We start from the raw sequence: 16,067 nt of genomic DNA on the forward strand, positions 1-16,067 counted from the left end.
GAAAATGTTTTTACAATTTATATATATTTATATTTTCCTCTTAAATGTTGTGTGAAATCCAACCCCCCCTCACCCATTGACTCTATGCTTTTGTCCTCTCTGTGAGTTTAAAAAAATTATAGTGTTATGAAAATCTTTCTGAATTTAACTGATATCCCATTGAGACTATGGATTTAATTTGGAAAACTGATGATACAGTCCTGGGAAAAGCAGATGAACTCATGTTTATTAGGAACATTTTAACTATGTTCCTAAGTGTCCTTTTTCCTTCTCTCTCTCTCTCCCCCCCCTTCTTCTCTTCTTCTTTTCCTCTCTCCCTTCTCTTCCTCTCCCAATTTCCCTCTCCCTCTTTTCCTTCCCTTTCCTCCCACTTCTCCTCTCCCTCCTTCCCCCTCTTCCCTCCCTCCCTGCCCTTCCTTCCTTCCTTCCTTCCTTCCTTCCTTCCTTCCTTCCTTCCTCCNCTCCCTCCCTCCCTTCTTTGTTTGTTTCTTGCTTGCTTTCTCTCTTTCTGTGTGTGTTTAAAACAGGGTTTCTCTATGGATCTCTGGCTGTTCTAGAACTGGCTTTGTAGAACAGGCTGGTCTCGAGCTCACTGAGATCCATCCACCTCTATCTCCTGAATGCTGGGATTAAAGGTGTGCACCACCACTACCGGGCACCTAAGTGTTCCTTCTAATGGTAAAGTTTCCTTCTGTATCATTTTGAGTGTTTTAATCATGAAAGCATACTGGATTTTATAAAATGCATTTTCCTTTACATCAACTAAGATGGTCAGTTTTCTTAATTAGTTAACATAGTGTGGCATTTAAAAAATGTTAAGCCACTATACATTCCTGAGATTAAAGTCCTCCTCAGTTATGGTTTGTAATCTTTCATATGTTGCAATATTTGGTTTACAAGTACTTTTGCTGAGGATTTTTATGTTTATATTCGTAAAGGATATTGGCATGTGGATTGTTTTTCTCATACTGTTTTTTTGTTTTTTGTTTTTTTTTTTTGGGCTAGGTAACAGGGTAGTACTGGCCTCAAGAATTATTGATATTCACTTAACTGAGCTCTTTTTGTTGGGAAACAATCACGTTTCTTCCTCTGTTTCCAGACGAATTGATGTTAATTTTTTAAATTTCTGCTAGACTCATCAGTGAAGGAATCTCTCCTAGTCTGCTCTTCATTGGAAAGTTTCTTTTTAAAATTTTATTTGTGTGTGTGTGTGTGCGCGTGTGTGTGTGCGTGTGTGTGTGTGTGTGTGTGTGTGTGTGTGTGTGCATGTGCGGGTGCTTTTAGATCTCCTAAAGCTGGAGTTACAGGTAGTTAATGAGCTACCCACAGGGGTTCTGGGAACTGAACTCCCACCCTCTGCAAGAACAGCAAGTGTCCTTAAACACATTTAGTACTGCATAGAAATCTCTAAGACATATGCCAGGAACTGCACATTTTTTGGGCAAGCTGCACATTATTTGAGTCATAATTACAGATAACAATGTACTTTAGGTGTTGTTTTTCAATAATTATAACATTTTTATTTACAAAAACAAACAACCAATTAAACAATTTAAGTTCCCAGTACTTTTTAATGTGTGGTACTGTGTAAAACATTTTCCTCTATGAAGAGGCACCAAACAAAATTTACCTAAGTATTTAGATTCGCCCCTTTTACCATGGGCAGCAGAAACTAAACTCTGCAGGTTCTCGAAGGATTTTTTTCTTTCTACTTGCTTAATACATATAGGTTCATTCTGCTTCTCATCACCTGACAACTCTTTTGGGTGGATCTTTATGAGGAGCTCTCCCTGCACACCCAGGGGAAGGTCTGGTTCCAGGGAGCCTTCATTATTGTCATCTGTTACCCAGTCTCTCACCACTAATAGCAGAAACTGTTTATGTTTCATTTTTGCTTGTGGATTGAGGATGATTGAAAAGTTTACGGTTTATAAGATACACACTACTTTTTTTTGTCCATTTCATCATTTTTCTTAGAATGGAACAACAAAAAAGGAAGTGGTCCTCATTGTCAACTCCTTCCTTTCATGTGGGCTTTGTATTCCTTGATGCAGGTAGGTTTTATAACATTCTCTCCTGTTTTTCTATTGTTTTACCTGTTGTTGAGACAGAAGTATCATGGATCATTGATATCATTGGACAGTATGCTTGTCTTTCTATGATAGGAGAAGAATATCACCTTTTCTGGAAAATATTATGTCACCTTTCCTCATTCTTGGTATTTTCATTTTCAAATTTGGCACAAACTTCCCCTGTCCCTAAAACAGACTCTACTTTTCTCTGTAGCAGCGATTCAGCTATAGATGTAGCATTGTAGTACTTATCCTGGTAAAAATGGTGCCTTGTGCCAAGATAGGGTCCAAGGGCTGAAAGAACAGTTTCTTGCCATCTCTTTCCTTCAGCAGTGCATATCTCCATATTGCAGACATTTGCACACCATCTGAACAAGTAAACAGTATTTTATTATTTTCTCTGGGTTGTAGATGCGGAATTTTAAATGTCTTGTACAAAGACAACAGTTGCTTTGACTTGTATATTGTTCGAAATTTATGCAGGAAATCAGTACAGGTTGGATGTTGAAAAGTCTCCTTGAGTGACTATCTATTTTGACATTGTAGAAATGCCAGAAGTCCATATTTGCTCAAAAATCTATAACGACTTATTGTCTGGAAATATAGGGTAAATATCAAAGGATCTGTTGACCAATAGTCTTTCAGGTAATCTTTTCTTGTTTGACCTATCAGAATAATTAGGCCAAGGTTCTTGATGCCCTTCTGTGTAACCGGAGACTACTTTAGTTTTCTAGATGGTGTTTTGTGTTTCATTGCAGTTTGATTGTGATAGTTGGGTAACTATTTGCACAGTTCATCACCAAAAAAATGATTGGTCACAGAGGTACAGAGTCACTCTGAGACGGAAATGTAATGATCTGAGAATGACCTTCAGACGTTTGTAAGCATGATGGTGTGTCAACTTCACACCGGCAATTATCAGTAGCTTTGTCAGTGTCAGAATCACTTGAAACTACCATCACCGTGCGCTGCCTTACGGGTCTAATCATTTCATTGTCAGTAGAGTCGGCAGAGTCAGGCCAGGACTTGTCCAGATAGTCATCTGCATCCTTGATCCCACTAGGAATAGCTGAGAAATTACCATTAAATATGGAAATGTATCTCTTTCATTGATTCCCCTCCTTTTTCTGAGAGAGAGGGCATTTCTGAAAGTGCCAGGAACTTGAAGACTGAAGACTATGTGAATGACCAAAATACAGTATAACTGCAATGCTTTATGGGTTACTGCAATGCTTTATGGGTTTGTGCAATTATAGAGTTTTTTGCAGATTAGCCTGCAGTTTCCACCAATGAGATTGCTTCATTCAGTGTGGACCAGACAAAATGTTCACATCTAAGGTTAGTAACAGACAGCATGTGAAACATAAGAAAACTTGTGAGCTGTACGAAATGTGTTAACTGCTGAGCCATCTTTTCATCCTCTATTGGGAAGTTGTTGATTACTAGTTTAATCTTATTTTGTTGTTGTTTGTATGTATGTTCAAGTACTTTTTATTTTTATTATGATTTTTTGGGGGGGTTGGGGTAGCTTTTTCAGTCATTATCTAATTGTTGGTATACAATTATACGAACCATAGAAGTAGTACTTACCCTTGCCCCTGTTTTCATATGATCATTTAGCCAAAGTCCTGGCAATTTAGATAATCTTTTCAAAGGGCTATAGTTCCTTTTTATTTTAGTTACTGTATTTTTCAGCTCTAGAATCTTTGTCTCTCTGTGTCTGTCTGCTGTCTCTCATAATTTCCATTCCCATTGTTTCTTTTAGTGGTTTTATTTTGTTTTTGCCTTTTTTTTTTAATTCAAGGTAGGATTTCTCTGTGTAATAGTTCTGGTACTCACTTTGTACAGCAGGCTGGCCTCAAATTCACTGAGATCCGCCTGCATCTGCCTCCCAAGGGGCTGGGATTAAAAGTGTGCGCCACCACTACCTGACTCTTTTAGTTCTTTGTTCTAGTTTTCTACTAGTTTTTTTTTATTTAACTTATAAGGACAGATGATTAAAAGTCTTCTAATAAATCTAGCAACTGCCCTTTCTTAGAGATAGTTTATATTTTTACTGTGAATTAATGTATACTTTTGTGTTCATTTATATGGCTCAAAATTTTTGTTATTGTTGAACATATGTATGTAGTACAGTGGTTCTCAACCTGTGAGTTGTAACCCCTTTGGGGTTACACATCAGATATCTTACGTCGAAGGTATTTACATTTTGATTCATGATAGTATCAAAATTACAGTTCCGGAGTAGCAACGAAAATAATTTTATGGTTGGGAGTCACCACAAATTAGGGATGGTATTAAAGGGTTGCAACATTAGGAAGCTTGAGAACCACTGGAGTAGTATATAATGTATCTGGGAATTCAGTTCTTTGGACTCCCTGGGGCTTCTGTTTGTTTGTTTGTTTTTTCCTTTAAAATTTATTCAGCACAATACAATCTCCAACTCCACTGAGATGGCTGACCATGTCGATGACCAAAGCAGTTTATAAACTGGAATTCAGTTGCTGAGCCAGCCCAGCCTCAGCTTTCTTGTCAGAATCAGGTCATATAGCACCTACAGCCTTCTTCTGTAGGCGTCTTTGTCTGCCTCCCCTCTGTGAACCTTGCCTGTTGCTCACTCTCAGGACCTTTGGACCGAGGCCTACCAGTTTCAGGAAGGCTATGGTGCAAGGTGACAGACACTATGTCCGAGGTATGTGGAGGCAGTAATGGAGATATTGGATGCTATTGTTCATAAGGTACCAATAGAAACGTCTCCAGGCAAACTGTTCCTTCATGTAGCCTTTAGACTTTAGAGACTTGTATGGCCTTCATTATATGAAGGTTGGACATCTTTCTTGTCAACCATCACCCCTTCTTAGAAAAGGAGTTCATGGATGGCAATCCGATTCTTCTTAGGCATCAACATCGTGGTGGCCACAGGGACAGAGAGGGAGGCTGGAAAGGAAGGAGCGTGTGTGGCGCAGTGTCCCCCTAGGGATTGTTATTTCTGGTTTGTACGACTTGTTTAATTAATTAATTAATTCATTCATTCATTCATTCATGTAGGGGTAGCCCCAGCCAATCACCTTGCTTGTAGGGTGGGGTCGCCTGAGGATATTTTTTACTAATAAATATTTCTGGTTTGCTCTGCCCCTTCCCTTCTGCTTTCCTGTTCTCCGCTGGAACCTCGGGTTCTGTAAGTCTTTTCCCAATTAAAGCTGAATATATTATTATAATTTCTGTCTGCCTTCATTTACGCCGCTACAAATTCATTCATTCATTCTCTCTCTCTCTATTAGTAGACTTTATTTATTGGGTATCATAACTGAATTCTATCTCCTCCACTCCGTGATCAGCTGTAATTTGACAGACTTTTCTTTAAAACCCTCATCAGAAGATAAAAACTCTACTAGTCTTTGCAGAGCCCTCTGTCTTAGGACAGTCAGCGTTTATTCATTTCTGCTTTCATAGGAGCTAAAAGGTGCACCTAAGGTCAAAGTTCAGGTTCTTGTTAGATGTTTTTACTGAGCTTTTGTATAGCTTTGGGTATTCATGGAGACTTCTAGAGTTTCCAACATGCATAAGTTTTAAGCCTTTATTCATTTAATTATCTCCTTTTTCAGCCTCTTTGCAAACTTTTAGTTTTGTCTATTGCTTGTTGCAAATGTTATCTCTTGTCCTGGGTAAACACTGACCCCAAAATGATTTTGATACATACCATCTGGGAAGCTGCTTCAACCCTAAGAGTCTCCAAGTCTTGGAAACCGAAACAAGGCCCAAACCCAACCTTAGGTACCCCCATGCCAGTAATTGAAAACAAGCGTCAGATCTATTTAGTACCGACAACTACACCAACATGGGTTGCTATCATAGTGGTTGCAGTCATTTGAGGAAATTGTGGGTGGTGAATAGGTAAATTAAATTACCACAGATTTACTAAAATTCAGCAGCTTCTCTCCCTCTCCCTGCCTGCCTGCCTGAGCCTCCCTCCCTCCCTGTTTTATTTTTTCCTCTTTTGGAATGGGTGTGGTTTGAGATAGGGTCTCACTATTTAGACCAGGCTAGTCTTGAACTCATAGATAGCCACCTGCCTCTGCCTCCCAAGTAGTGGGTTTAAAGGCATATGCCTCCATGCCCGACAATAGCTTCTTTCTTTATTAATCATTTTTTTCTGATTTTTGTAAGATATCAATTAACTTTTACTTAGATAATAATTGATTTTGTTTTGCTGTGTTCTTCATTGCTTTGTGGTGGCATAGAGTTATTTTGTTTCTTTTTGTTTCATTGATTCTTTGTGAATTTTATTATTATGCCTCTGAAAAGAAAACAAAAACATGAAATAAAAATTTAAAAATAAAAATGCAAATTAAAGAAAGAAAAAGCCATTTTACAATGGAAACTGCAATGTGTCACCCCCATTCTCCCCTTTTGCCTAAACAGCTTTACTTGCAAATGTTCATTGTCATGACATTGGTCTGGTTTACAGCCCCTGGTTTCTCCTACACCATCAATATTGGAGCCATGGGATGGAGTTTAAGTGTTCCTTACTATGCCATATTTTTAATTTCACTACCACCTTTTTGAACAAGTTAAACGGAAAGCAATATGATGTTTATTGTCATGTGCTATTATTAGTCATCCCCCCCCTCCCCTTCCTTTCTTTTTGTTTTTCTTTTGGGGGTTTTAGTTTTTTGAGATAGGGTGTCTCTGTGTAACTCTGGATATTCTGGAATTTGCTCTGTAGATCAGGCTGGCCTCAAACTCAATAGAGATCTACCTGCCTCTGCCTCCCAAGTGCTAGGATTAAAGGCGTGCACCACCACCTGGCTTAAAGCCATTTCTTAATGTGTACTAATATTTTCTCATCCCCTAACATTCTATCTCCACTTACTAATTAATAAGTCTTTTACTTCTTCTCACCAGTATTTCATTGTTTGTGTTTTACACTGCATTGCTTGATACCATGCTAAGCAAGTGCAGTTTCTACCTTAATTTTCCAGAATTTGAATGCCATTACAAATGGTATCTGGAATACTTTTAATTTCTGTTTGCTCATTGGTATTATCTAAAACTAACGACATATGATTTTTAATAAAAAAACCACTTAGTTCTCAGAGCGTTTTAGTAGATTTGGTGTAATTTTCTATAGAGACAAGTATGTTCTCTGCTATTGAAGGCAGTTTTATGCCTTCCTTGTCCAATCTCTATGCCTTTATTGCTTTTCACAGCAATGCTAGGGCTTCCATTGAATAGGAGCGGAAAAATCAGACATCCTGCCGTTTGCTGTCTTAGAAATCAATCAGTGCTTCCCTGGTATCTTTACATTCCCTTAAATATATGTGATTCTCAGTATAATAAAATTAAATAGAAGTCCAGTTTTTCTTCTATACATTAACGTAGGCTGAAATATCTTATAATTCCAGATATACTGAAGTACATGTATGTCATTCTTTTCTTTGCAGATGTGCGCATTTGTAAATATCTATGAAAACACTTCTTTACAGTTCACTTATCTTTCTTCCTTAAGAGATGAGCATTTAGGAAAATAGAAATGTCTGGGGATTTTATATTGTGAACACTTGATATTAGGTTGAACTGTGTGAAATTGATCACTAGTTTGTAGGCTGTAAATCTTGCAGAGACAACAGTACCCCCAAAATGGGGGGAGGTTATGACAGTTCTTATAAAAAGATATAATTTAGTATTAAGTGTTAATTCATGAGAAAAAGTCCACCACTGCATATGATACATGTGGTCATGCTCCTGAAGAAGATGCTGTCTCAAGACTGAGACTTTTACAATCTTCTTGTGTGTTTGATTCTGTGATTTATCTGTTGGAGTATCCACACATTTAGGTTCAGATCGAATCCACTTGTGATCCTAGTTTTATGCATAAAACATTTTGGGAACACATTATTGAGAAATGAACTTTGTTTACTTTGCTGTGTGATACTACTTTTGTGCAGGAAGCTGTTCTACATATGTCATTATTAGTTTATGTGTGGGGCTGTTTTGCCTGCATGGATGTATGTGCATCTTTACTTGCGTGCCTGGTGTGCCCAATAGAGGCCACAGGATGGTATCAGGTCCCCTGGAACTGAAGTTCCAGAAAATTGTAATCTACCATGTAGGTTCTAAGAATTGAACTGGGATCCTTTGAAGAGGAGCTAATGTTCTTAACTGTTGCCATCTCTCTAGCCTCCTAAATGCATTTTTTAGGTGTTTCTAACTTAAAATATTTAGGTCAGGGTATGGATTCGAGAAGTGGAATAGTTAAAGATCAGCAGGTGCTTTTCCTTTCAAATAAATAAATATTTCAGCAGACGATAAGGACAGTAAAGCAAACAGAACAGGAAGGTTGTGCACATCCTTCACTTTGTTCTTTTTGTGTAATTTTTTCATTGGAAATTACTGGTGGAAGAAAGCTACACACTCTGTCTCTGTCTCTCTTCCTCTCTCCTCCCTCCCCCTCTCTCGAGTGGGTTTTTTTTTTTTTTTTTACTATCTATTCTTCACACTACTGTTCCATATAGCAAAATCTGGGTAAAGATTTTATATAATATTCATGAAACCAAAAAAATCTTGTTCATTGCTGTAATTTTAGCACTTATATAAATAGTTATTAACAAGCAATAATTTGAATAAGTGTGGGGATAGATTGTTAGGCCACCTAATTTGGTTCAAGTAAGAAAATATAATTTGTATATTTTTTATTTTAATACACGGTATTCAATAATCATCAAAGAGTCACATGCTTTTTGGAGTGACTAAATTGTGTCTGTCAGTGCTGTTACAGGAGGCTGTTGTTTTTAGTCCTAAATTTGAGCTTGATTGAAAAATGTTAAAGTCATTACTGACAAAAGTTGGATATGTTGGCTAGCACATGCCAGTAATCTTAATATAAGGGGGCTGAGGGAGAGGGGTGAGAAGAGTGCAAGACTGCCTGGTCTTGTTTCTGTGTAACAACCCAAACCTCTTAAAGTTGTTCTGGGCAGTGATGCACATGTCTGTAATCCCAGCACTCTAGAAGCCAAGGGGCGGGAGGGAGTGAGTTTGAGGCAGATTGAACAACATAATCAGAACCTATTGTTGTTGTTGTTTTAAAAAGAGTAATAAAGCCCCTCCTTCATTTAAAACTCCTGTTGAAAATAAAAGATTTAGAAAATATTTTTGTATTGGTAAACGAAATAGAACTGAAATTTTTTTCTTTTGTATTTGCTGCCACCAAGTGGCAAATTAGCGACATTGCCACTTCTGTTAGTATCTTTTTGTTTTGACTTGGGTTTGTTTTTACACAGTGGCTCAGGCTGACCTTGAAGTCAACAAAGCCTTAGAGTGGTGGGTTTTACAGGTGTGTACCACCCTGCCCAGCCACTCTGGTACTTCAGCTAGCTTGATTTGTTCCTATTTTAACAAAGGATGAGTAACACATTTTAGGACTTTTTAACCGCAGTTTACCTTCTTGAACCAGAGCTAGATAAGATCATTTCTGTGTTTCTTGCATTTTACAAAGGCCTATTAGGACATTAGCAACAAGTTACTGTTGACAAAGAATATTTTTTTTAAAACGCAAGATTTTTCTAGTGTAGTATGAAATATGATCGATACAAGCTAGTTTACAGAAACTTAATTCTTACACGTATTCTTTAGTGATACTGCATATGAGAATTATGTCTTCCTAATCTTTTAGAACTGATTTTGCTTATTTTGAAGAAATTTTGCGAAATTAACTAGTGGGCAACTTATTTTTATTCTAGGAAAACTATTATATAAGAATACGTAACATTCTTAGAAACGTAAGTGTTTAATATTAGGAGGTGGGCTTCATGCAGCTTGATATACTTTTGTATATAACTTGATGTAATCTTTCAAAATGTTATAGAAGACTGTGTGAAGACATGGATAATTCATTGTCTCCAGAAGTACACGCCCATTCTCCCATGTGTTTCTTCCTTCACACCCAGCTTAAATCCCTACTAAAACTGATTCTTTCTATTTTTTTTTTTTTTTTTTTTTTTTTTTTTTTGGATTTTTTTTTCAGGGTTTCTCTGTGAAACAGCCCTGGCCATCCTGGAACTCACTCTGTAGACTAGGGTGGCCTGGAACTCAGTGAGATCTGCCTGCTTCTGCCTTCTGAGTGCTGGAATTAAAGGCGTGCACCACCACCGCCCGGCTTAAAACCCACTCTTAATAAGCCCCCACTTTGTTTTGTGGGGAAGAAGCAAATTAACAAAATACATAACTGAAAGTATTTAGAAACGTATAGAAAATATCTAGAAGTGTTTAATTTTTTGATAGATCATGGTAAATTCTTAAATTTATGTATTAGAAATTAATGCTTGGTATTGGCATAAAACAAACAGGAAAACCAGAGGAATGGAATTGGAGATCCAGATATCAGTTCACACACTTATGAACACCTGATTTTTGACAAAGAAGTTAAAAATATAAAATGGTAGAAAGCATCTTCAACAAATGGTGCTTGTATAAATGGATATCAACATGTAGAAGAATGCAAATAGATCCATATTTATTGCAATGCACAAAACTCAAGTCCAGATGGATCAAAGACATCAATGTAAAGCCCGCCACACATAACCTCATAAAAGAGAAAGTTGCAAGAACACTTGAATGCATTGGCACAGGAGACCAATTCCTAAATAGAACCCCAGCGGCATAGACACTGAGAGAAACAATTAATAAATGGGACCTCCTGAAACTGTAAAGCTTCTGTAAAGCAAAGGACCTGGTCAATGACACAAAACGACAGCCTACAGAATGGGAAAAGATCTTTACCATCCCCATATTGGACAGAAGTCTGATCTCCAAAATATACAAAGAACTCAAGAATTGGACACCAAGAGAACACATAATCCAATAAAAAAAAAATGGAGTACAGACCTAAACAGAAAACTTTCAACAGAGGAATCTAAAATGGCTGAAAGACACTTAAGGAAATGCTCAGCATCCTTAGTCATCAGAAAAATGCAAATCAAAACAACTTGAGATTCTATCTTACACCTGTCAGAATGACCAAGATCAAAAACACTGATGACAGCTTATGCTGGAGAGGATGTGGGGTAAAGGGGACACTCTTCCATTGCTGGTGGGAGTGCAAACTGGTACAGCCGCTTTGGAAATCAATATGGAAATTTCTCAGAAAATTAGGAAACAGTCTACCTCAAGACCCAGCAATACCATTTTTTTGGGTATATACCCAAAGGAAGCTCTTTCATACTACAAGGACATGTACTCAACTATGTTCATAGCAGCATTATTTGTAATAGCCAGAACCTAGAAACACCGTACATGACCCTCAACTGAAGAATAGATAAAGGAAATGAGGTACATTTATACAATGGAGTACTACTCAACAGTAAAAAATGACATTTTGAAGTTTGTAGGCAATAGATCTAGGAAAAACCATATTGAACCAGAAAGACAAGTATAATATGTACTCACTCAGAAGGGGCTTTTAGACATAAAGAAAAACCAGCCTACAGTCTACAACTGTAGAGAACCTACCTAGACAACAAAGAGGAGCCTAAGAGAGACATGTGTGGATCTACATAGGAAGGAGAGGAGGCAAGATCTCCTGAGTAAATTGGGAGCGTGGGGGTCATGGGAGAGGGTAGAGGGGAAAACGGGTGGAAGGAATGGGAGCAGAGAAAAACATAGCACAATTAAAAAAAAGGAAAGATAAAGACAAATTAATGTTTTATATGTAAAGGTATAAATAATATTTTATGCATCACCTGCTACTTCTTAAACCATGTATAAATAAATATGGCTAAGTCGTTGGATATGTTGTCAGAAAATATATTTGGACAGGGTTTCTGCTGTGTGTGTGTGTATATGTGTGTGTGTGTGTATGTATTTTAAGATTTAAAAGGATAATTTATTGCCACTAGTTCTGAAAAAAAAAGCCCCATACTTTGTTTTTCTTCAAGAATCCAATAAGGTTTAACTTTTATATAGAGGTAGTCTTTAAAAGTGCATTTATATATGATATATGTTTCATATAAAATGACATGTATACATCTAATTCTCAGAGTTGTAAGTTGGAGGCAGGAGGATTGAGTTTGAGATCATCCTGGACTCCATAGAAAAACTTTGTCTCAAAAAAATAACAAGAATAAAAGACATATCCTACACAAATTAGTTTTATTGATAGGAGGATAAAAACTAAATTCTGAATTAGTAAAAATCAAAGTAAACTTTCTATCATTTAACAACTTTTCTTTTTTTTTTATCCTGACAGATAGATTAACTTTTCTTTTTTTTTTTTTTAACAACTTTTCTTAAAGCATGTAGTCCCTTCATGTTGTCTGTTTGCTTTCACTGACCTGTGATTGGAACTACTGCTTTCACTAGAGGAAAATGATATAGAAATTCATGTTATATCCTAGTATTCCTGTGTAGTATTGTCATTGGCTTTTTTTTGTGCTACATATGCCTCCTTAAAACTTAACCTTGCCACACATATAACTTTACCATACACATAATTACATGTGACTTAATACTTAATGCCAGCCCCAGTTGGAGGCAGCTAGTGTATAGTAGTGAGCTCTGTATTGGTGAGAGAATTTGATAGGTGCCTCTTCCTAGATAGATCTTACTTAATATTCTTTTTATAGCCTGGGGAAGAAAATAGTAAATAGCTGAAGATAATGAACATGCTGCAGATTGTTTTATTTTGTCCTGTAAAACCAGTAAACATTTGTATTTATTCTCTTTCCCGGCTGTCTGTTACTCTTCTCATTCTCTTAACTATTAAATGTAATACATACTTTAATAATTATCAGCTACAGTAATCATTAGGTGAATGTCTCCTGTGGTTTTAGTGAAAGTAGTTTAAAAAAAATCTCTTAGACTGCAGAGGAAAAGCATTAGACTGGGGAGCACTAGAAAGGCATGTGAGTTTGATGTGTGTGCTGTTTGTTGGGCTTCACATTTGAAGTGGAAACATTAAAGACTGTAGTCAGTAAAGGAAGAAACCGTGGTTTAATAATTGTTGCTTTATAGTCACTGGGCTGCAGTTGCTATCTTTTTGTTAGATGTCTTTATGCTCTCAAAACAGTAATGCTGCTTGATATTACTCAATACAGTATTCCTTCAGAACAGAAAAAAGTACCCTTACTGGAGTTGTATTCAAGTTGTCTTTGGTTTATGTTGTTAGAATGGAAAGCTGTTTGTTACCCTCTGATGAACAGGCTATTCGGTATGTTAAACTGGACCGAATATGATTACGTTCAAGATCCATTTCCCTTTAACAGTTCTGAGGTATGAGATATATGGCTGCTGGTGTCTCTTTACTTGGCCCCTTTTAAGAAAGTCTAGGTGACATTCCAAATGACCACTGTTTTTTTTTTTTTTTTTACGATGCTGATAGGCACATGCTATCTTTTCCTTCATACTTTATTTCTCTCCCCCACTCCTTTCCACTACCACCCCCTTTGAGACAGTGTTACCATGTAGCTGTGGCTAGTCTCTTCTCATTTTTTTTTTTTTTTTAAGTTTTGGAGCCTGTCCTGTAGACCAGGCTGGCCTTAAACTCACAGAGATCTGCTGGCCTCTGCCTCCCAAGTGCTGGGATTAAAGGCATGCATCACCACCACCTAGCCTTTTTTCTCACTTTTAAAAATGTATTAAATGACTCATTTGTTATTACCTGAGAGATGTTGATAGCTAGATTTTCACTGGAAAATTCTATGCTTCATTTGCTTTCGTTTCATAAATCATCTTGTAACTCCTGACTCATAAAAGGCTTTGGATAAATCATAAAGTATACCTTTTCTAGTTCTTTTCTTAATTCAATGTTTGAGAAATAGATGGACAAAACAGAAAAGCAAACAAAAAAGTCCTATGCAAAAGAGAAAGACAAATCAAAAAACCTTTAAGAGTTTGTGTGATAAATAATTTTAATTGGAAAAATACAACAAATAGCTGATTGCTAATAACACACAGACACACACATACACACATCTCTGTTAGTGTTGAAGACTACTGAATTTTCAACCTGCTTTTGCTATTGTTTTTGTAAAAGTTGTAATTCTTACCTTTTACCACTGGGTGGTGCATTTGCATTGTTACTACTACCCCTTTATAAATTTATATAAGGGAACCATTTGAAAAATCCATAATAAAATTAAGGTGGTGGTATAGTTTATTGTGCATTTGATCAAGTTTAAGCTAGTTCCAAAAAATATCTTGTGATATATTATGCAGTTAAAGAGAAAGAGTGAGAAAATGTGTGTGTTTGTGTGTTTAGACAATGTCTCATATAATCTCAGAATTTGGGAGACAGAAGCTAGAGGATTTTTGTGAATATAAGGCCAGCCTGGTTTGCATAGTGAGTTCCAGGACTGCATAGAGACCCAGTCTCAGTAAAACCGAAAAAAGATGTTTTGATATTGTAGGTAATAACTTCATCAAACTAGGACCTTGTACATGCTAGGCAAGCTGTCTACCCTTGAGCTCACAGATGATACTGTACTTTAAATAACATCCAAGTTATTTTTTTTAAAAATTCATAATTTCTTAAAATGCTTAAAAAACAGGAAGCTCTGGTTTTAAAAGGTATCCTTAATTATATCATATTGTCTTTTTCTCCCGTCCCATAGCTATTAACACCTTTATGACAAAAACTTTCCTTTTTTAAAAAAATATAGCTATTATATTTGCATTCTACTTTTAAAGCTACCAAATGTCTTATTGACATTTTTTTATTTCAATGAGTTAAGTAGTCAGGTGTCAAGATTTTATTTGGAGTTATAGCAAGGTTCCAGTTCAGAGGAGAAAACAAGCAAAAACAGGCATCCTAAATTACCCTATGTTGTAGTTTGTTCAGATTATCTGAGCATGTCTTGTGTTCATGTATAAATGTAGGTGCTCTCCAAGGCTAGAGGCCTCAGATCTACTGGAGCTGGAGACAGACAGCTGTGAGCCATCTGTCGTTGGTGCTGGGAATAGAACTTGGGTCTTCTGCAAGAGCAACTTGCCACCAAACCAGTTTTCCAGGTCCTATTTTTTAGCCTTTGAGGAATAAATTTAGAGGTTTTTATTACCCAGTGAGTTTAGAGCAATAGTTCCCAACCTCCCTAATGCTGTGACCCTTTAATACCATTCCTCATGTTGTGGTGACCCCTCCCCCAAGCATAGAATTACTTTCATTGCTACTTTATAACTGTAATTTTTCTACTGTTAAGAGTTGTGATGTAAGTAACTGATATTCAGGCAATCTGCTATGTGACCCCAGGGAAAGACTCTTCTGTCCCAACGGGGTCGCTACCCACAGCATAGAAGGGAGGCTTTGGCTTTGTAGGTTACTTTTTAGCTTAATCAACAGTCATTGTGTTTATGTTATGGTTGGTTTTGTTTGTTTGTTTAAACAACAGACCACACAAAAGAATCTAGCTCAGTATTAGAACATTTATCTAAGGTGTGTAAGGTGTGTAAGGCCTAAGTTCAATCCTCAACACTCAAACTTTCTACCATAATTAAGAATCTCTTAACAGAGAAAGCATACATTGGGGACTTAATGGCACACCTGAAAGCTTTAGAAAAAAAAGAAGCAGAGGTGCCCAGAAGGAGTAGAAGACTGGAAATAATCAAACTGAGGGCAGAAATCAACAAAATAGAAACACAGAAAACAGTCCAAAGAATCAATGAAACAAAAAGTTGGTTCTTGGAGAAAATCAACAAGATCGACAAACCCCTATCCAAACTAACTAAACAACAGAGAGAGAACACGCAAATAAATAAAATCAGAAATGAAAGGGGGGACATAACCACAGACACAGAGGAAATCCAGAGAATCATTAGATCTTACTATAAAAGCCTGTATGCCACAAAACTGGAAAATGCAAAAGAAATGGACATTTTTTTAGATAAGTACCATATACCAAAGCTAAACCAAGACCAGGTGAATGATCTAAATAGACCTGTTAGTCGCGAAGAACTAGAAACTGTTATCAAAAATCTCCCTTCCAAAAAAAGCCCAGGACCAGATGG

At 36.9% G+C, this 16,067-nt stretch overlaps 1 protein-coding gene and 1 pseudogene across 2 annotated transcripts in view; one reads left to right on the top strand and one right to left on the bottom strand.

Annotated features, from left to right (window-relative positions):
• Ankrd28 (ankyrin repeat domain 28) overlaps positions 1-16,067 on the top strand; it is a 141,146-nt gene that overhangs the window by 31,159 nt on the left and 93,920 nt on the right. Inside the window, exon 1 of one of the 2 annotated variants that reach the window (XM_050138016.1) lies at positions 2,004-2,054. The exons of the other annotated variant lie outside the window; for it this stretch is intronic. Within the exon in view, the coding sequence (XP_049993973.1) occupies positions 2,028-2,054 (27 nt within the window). The 5' untranslated portion in view covers positions 2,004-2,027. Of the gene's footprint in view, positions 1-2,003; positions 2,055-16,067 lie in introns of those variants that run through there. 2 annotated transcript variants of the gene reach the window in all.
• On the bottom strand, positions 2,888-4,980 carry LOC126498985 (40S ribosomal protein S10-like; annotated as a pseudogene).

This window comes from Alexandromys fortis, unplaced genomic scaffold (assembly GCF_014885135.2).
Source record: "Alexandromys fortis isolate MF-2015 unplaced genomic scaffold, M_Fortis_MF-2015_v1.1 scaffold_14, whole genome shotgun sequence".
Classification (NCBI taxonomy): domain Eukaryota; kingdom Metazoa; phylum Chordata; class Mammalia; order Rodentia; family Cricetidae; genus Alexandromys; species Alexandromys fortis.